Source organism: Manacus vitellinus, unplaced genomic scaffold (genome assembly GCF_001715985.3).
Source record: "Manacus vitellinus isolate BGI_N305 unplaced genomic scaffold, ASM171598v3 scaffold_1_pilon, whole genome shotgun sequence".
NCBI lineage: Eukaryota > Metazoa > Chordata > Aves > Passeriformes > Pipridae > Manacus > Manacus vitellinus.
In genome coordinates, this window is record NW_021939396.1 from 516,804 (window position 1) to 521,286 (window position 4,483).

The following is a 4,483-nucleotide window of genomic DNA, read 5'->3' on the forward strand; positions in this document are numbered from 1 at the left end:
GTTGGAATTCCATGGTCTTTCAGGTCCCTTCCAACACAAACCATTCCAGGATTCTATGGAATCTGCATTTCTGGGATGGTGGCAACACTGTCACCTTTCCATGATGATCATTATCAGTGAGGAAGGGAAAGACATCCCTGGATTTGCAGGTTTTGCTCTGCTGGAAGCACCAGGATGGGGATTTCTGGGAGGAAAACCAGGTTTGGATGGGATATCAGGAAAAGGGAATCAACTACTGGGAAAGGCAGCCCAGGGAAGTGGGGGAGAGACCATCCCTGGAGGGACTGGAATGATGTGGATGTGGCAATTGGGAACATGGAAAAGTGGTGGCCTTGGCTGTGCCAGGGAATTGTTGGACTCCAGGATCTCAAAGGGCTTTTCCAACATTAATGATTTTATGGGATGGGTTGGGTTGGAAGGGACCTGAAAAATCATGGAATTCCAACCCCTCTGCCATGGGCAGGGACACCTTCCACAATCCCAGCTTGCTCCAACCTGGCCTTGGACACTTCCAGGGATGGGACAGCCACAGCTTCGCCGGGAATTCCATTCCAGACCCTCACCACCCTTCCAGCCAGGAATTTCTTCCCAATATCCCATCTAAAGCTCCCATGTTTCAGTTTGAAGCCATTCCCTGTGTCACATCCCTCCATCCCTTGTCCCAAGTCCCTCTCCAGCTCTCCTGGAGCCCCTTTAGGCCCTGGAAGGGGCTCCAAGGTTTCCCTGGATCCTTCTCTTCTCCAGGTGAACACCCCCAGCCTGTCTCCAGCCCTTGGAGCATCTCCATGATCTTCTCTGGACTGAATCCAACATATCCATATCCATGGGAGCCACTTCCCAGATTATCAGACAGGAATTCTGCACTCCCAGCTCCATCCCAGTTCAACATTTCTTCCCATCATTCCATCTGCCCACATCCTGCTTCCCAACAGCCTTCCAGGACTTTCCAAGTACAATTTTTAATTAAAAGGCACCAAAGGGAGAGCAGGAATTTCCAGGAGGAATCTTTCCAAGCCAAGGGGAAGGCCGAGCGAAATTCCAACCGTGGCCACATCCAAGAGGGTATTATTCCCACACCCAACCAGATTCCCAGGGGATTTTCAGAACAGCAGGACTCACCTGAAGAGGTTTTCTGCTCCTGCCCTCATCCTCATCTCCTTGTTGATCTGCTGGTTGATCCGGGCCCGGCGATGTTGGAGTTTGCTCCGTTGGGTTTGGGCGAAGGGATCACAGCCCTGCTGGGAGAGAAGGGCAGGATCTCACCAAAACTCCCAAGTTTTGGGATGAAAAAGGGCACTTTAAGAGCCTGGAATCTTAATTCAACACCAAAATGCGCTGGAAAATCAGGTGTTGGAGCATTTGATGTGAAATCAAAGACCTGTGAGGACCTTGAGTCAGGCTCTCCCTTCAGGACTTCTTAGGATCTCCACACACCTTGTTTTCCTCAGCTTTTATGGAGCTCCTGGCATTCCAGCACATCTGACCTCAGGAGGATTCCCAAAACATCATCCCTGCCTGGCATGGATCAATATAAACATCATTCCAAGGTAAAACCCAACCCAGGCTGCAGCTGCTCCTGGATGCGAAAAAGCATCCCAGAAATGATGTTATTCCGTGGATGTCGGAGAAATTCAGCTCCGGAATTAAATGCTCGGCCAGGTTAAGCCCCAGCTGAAAGAAAACACCATCCCAAGTGTAAAATATGATATTTAAATCAAAATACAGACGGGGGAAGCCGAGAGTGAAGAAGGGAACGTGTCCACCCTCCAACAGCTTCTCTCCAAAGGATCCCAAAAGCTTTTCCTGCCCCAATTGGCAGCCAAAAGCTAAAAACCACATTAGGAGTTCCCAAATTAAGCAGGGATGGATTTAAACCCAATTTACATAAGGGAATAGGGGGGAAAAAAACCCACACCAAAACCCGCTTTTGGGTTATAAAAGGGATTTTCCTTCCTTAATTCCTCTTGGGATGGGAAGAATCGAGGTCGAGGTCAACCCTGGAAGGTCAGGAGAGAGAGGGGTTCTTTCAACCAGGCTTTGGGGTGCACCTGGGGACACCCAGAAGAGTGATTTGGGGCGTTTTTAAAGCTTTTGGAAAGGAAAAGAGAGAACAGAACTCTTCCATAAATTGTGTGGGAGCCGGGGAACAGCCTGGAATGGACAGGGTAAGTTCAGGAAGCCACGAGAAGGAAAGGGGGTTTGGGGTCAACCAAGGTGTGGCCAGAGCTGGAGTTCATCACCTCTGACAAAGCAGGGCCAGCAGTTGGACTTGCTGAGTTGGAAGGGACTTGCAGGATCATCCCATTCCATGGTTTTATTGTAGGAAAACCCTCGAAGCCCAGAAAACACCGGGAAAATCCCGCCGGCTTGGACCCTCAGCATGGAGAGCTGATGGGGGCACCAAAGTCCTCAGCCAGCGTTTCCATGAGGAAAAAAAGAGACTGGAAGAGCCTTTCCAGAGGAAAGACAGACAAATAAAGCCCCTTGGAAGGCCATCAAGGGTTCTCCCAACCCTTACCACATGGAATGACTAAGGATTCTCCTAACCCTTATACTGTGGAATAACTAAGGATTCTGCCAACCCTTATCCCATGGAAGGACTAAGGATTCTCCCAACCCTTATCCCGTGGAAGGACTAAGGATGTTGTGGTTCTGCCAACCCTTATCCCATGGATTGACTAAGGATTCTGCCAACCCTTATCCCATGGAATGACTAAGGATTCTCCCAACCTTTATACTGTGGAATGACTAAGGATACTCCCAACCCTTATACTATGAATGACTAAGGATACTCCCAACCCTTATCCCATGGAATGACTGAAGATTCTGCCAACCCTTATCCCATGGAATGACTGAGGATTCTGCCAACCCTTATCCCATGGAATGACTGAGGATTCTGCCAACCCTTATCCCACGGAATGACTGAGGATTCTGCCAACCCTTATCCCATGGAATGACTAAGGACCTCTCCCAGCACCTCTCCCAGCTCAGGAGGACCCACCTGGGCTGTTAAACCGGGCAATTCCCAGTTAGATCTGGTTCTGGAAGCAAGTCCTCAGGGAATGGATGTTTGCTCCCAGTGGCCTTTGCACTTCCCATCAAGAAGACGGAGCCTGGAATGCTCCGGAGCAACAGGACACACCTGGAGAGAGTCATTTGTGCCCAAAGGAGGCCTCCCCTCCCAGCTTTCCCGGGATAAACTGAATCACCTGGAGCAGGAGGTGGAGGCCAACAAGTCCAAAGGGCAAATCCAAGCACAAAGGGACTCGTTTGTGCTCTTTTGTTTCCAGGAGAGGAGCAATAACTGGAAGCAGGAGAAGGAAAAGCAAAGCTGGAGGGGATTAAGGGATCAAAGGAGGGAAAACACAATCCTTGGATGTGCTGCTGAAGTTATAAGGAAGAGAGAAATGGAGTTGCTTGAGGTGCTGCTGTGTCCTTGTCCAGAGGATCAGGAACGTGCTGGGAAAAGGCAGGCACGGATCTCTCCAGAGAAATGAGGAAGGGGATGGAAGTTGGGAATTAAGTGACAGCCCTAATACTGCAGGGAAAGCTCCTGGAGGTACTGAGAGAGCACGGAGCAAGCTGGGATATCTCCTGGAGGTACTGGGAGAGTATGGAGCAAGCTGGGATATCTCCAGGAGGTACTGGGAGAGTATGGAGCAAGCTGGGATATCTCCAGGAGGTACTGGGAGAGCACAGAGCAAGCTGGGATATCTCCTGGAGGTACTGGGAGAGCACGGAGCAAGCTGGGATATCTCCTGGAGGTACTGGGAGAGCATGGAGCAAGCTGGGATATCTCCAAGAGCAGCTTTAGCCACAAAACAGCCACCACCAGGATTCCTGACAGTCAGAGAAGGAAAATTCCCATGGAGGAGCCAAAGGAGTTTAATTCACACTGGAGAGATCCATAAAATGTCTCAGGGAGATGAGTCCTCACCTGGTGCTGCCCCAAACTCTCCCCCCATTCCCACCTCTGTGGGGACAACCTGCACATTCCCAAGGGCAGGGAAGCTGAGGGAGAAAGGGGAGCAGGACACCAGCCAGAGGGGAACACAAAGATCTGGAGACCCTTCAAGTCAGGCAGTGGAAAAGGGAAGGGATGAATCCTGGAGTGGTTTGGGAGAAGGGGTCTGAAAGATCATCCAGCTCCAACCCCTTTCTGTGGGCAGGAATATCCTTCACTATTCCCACGTAGCTCCAACCTGGCCCTGGAGCACTTCCAGGGATGGGGAGGCCACAGCTTCGCTGGGAATTCCATTCCAGACCCTCACCACCCTCCCAGCCAAGAATTCCTTCCCAATATCCCATCTAAAGCTCCCATATTTCAGTTTGAAGCCATTCCCTGTGTCCTGTCCCTCCTTCCTTGTCCCAAGTCCCTCTCCAGCCCTCCTGGAATCCCTTTAGGCTCTGGAAAAGGCTCTCAGGTCTCCCTGGATCCTCCCCTTCTCCAAGCTGGACATTCCCAGCTCTCCCAGCCTGGCTC

At 50.9% G+C, this 4,483-nt stretch overlaps 1 protein-coding gene across 1 annotated transcript in view; it reads right to left on the reverse strand.

Annotated features, from left to right (window-relative positions):
- RHPN1 (rhophilin Rho GTPase binding protein 1) overlaps positions 1 to 3,965 on the reverse strand; it is a 37,496-nt gene extending 33,531 nt beyond the window's left edge. Inside the window, exons 1-2 of the mRNA XM_029959256.1 lie at positions 3,938 to 3,965; positions 1,120 to 1,258 (exon numbers count right to left, since the gene is read on the reverse strand). Of these exons, the coding sequence (XP_029815116.1) occupies positions 1,120 to 1,258; positions 3,938 to 3,965 (167 nt within the window). The remainder of the gene's footprint in view (positions 1 to 1,119; positions 1,259 to 3,937) is intronic.
- Between the last annotated feature and the right edge of the window lie 518 nt (positions 3,966 to 4,483).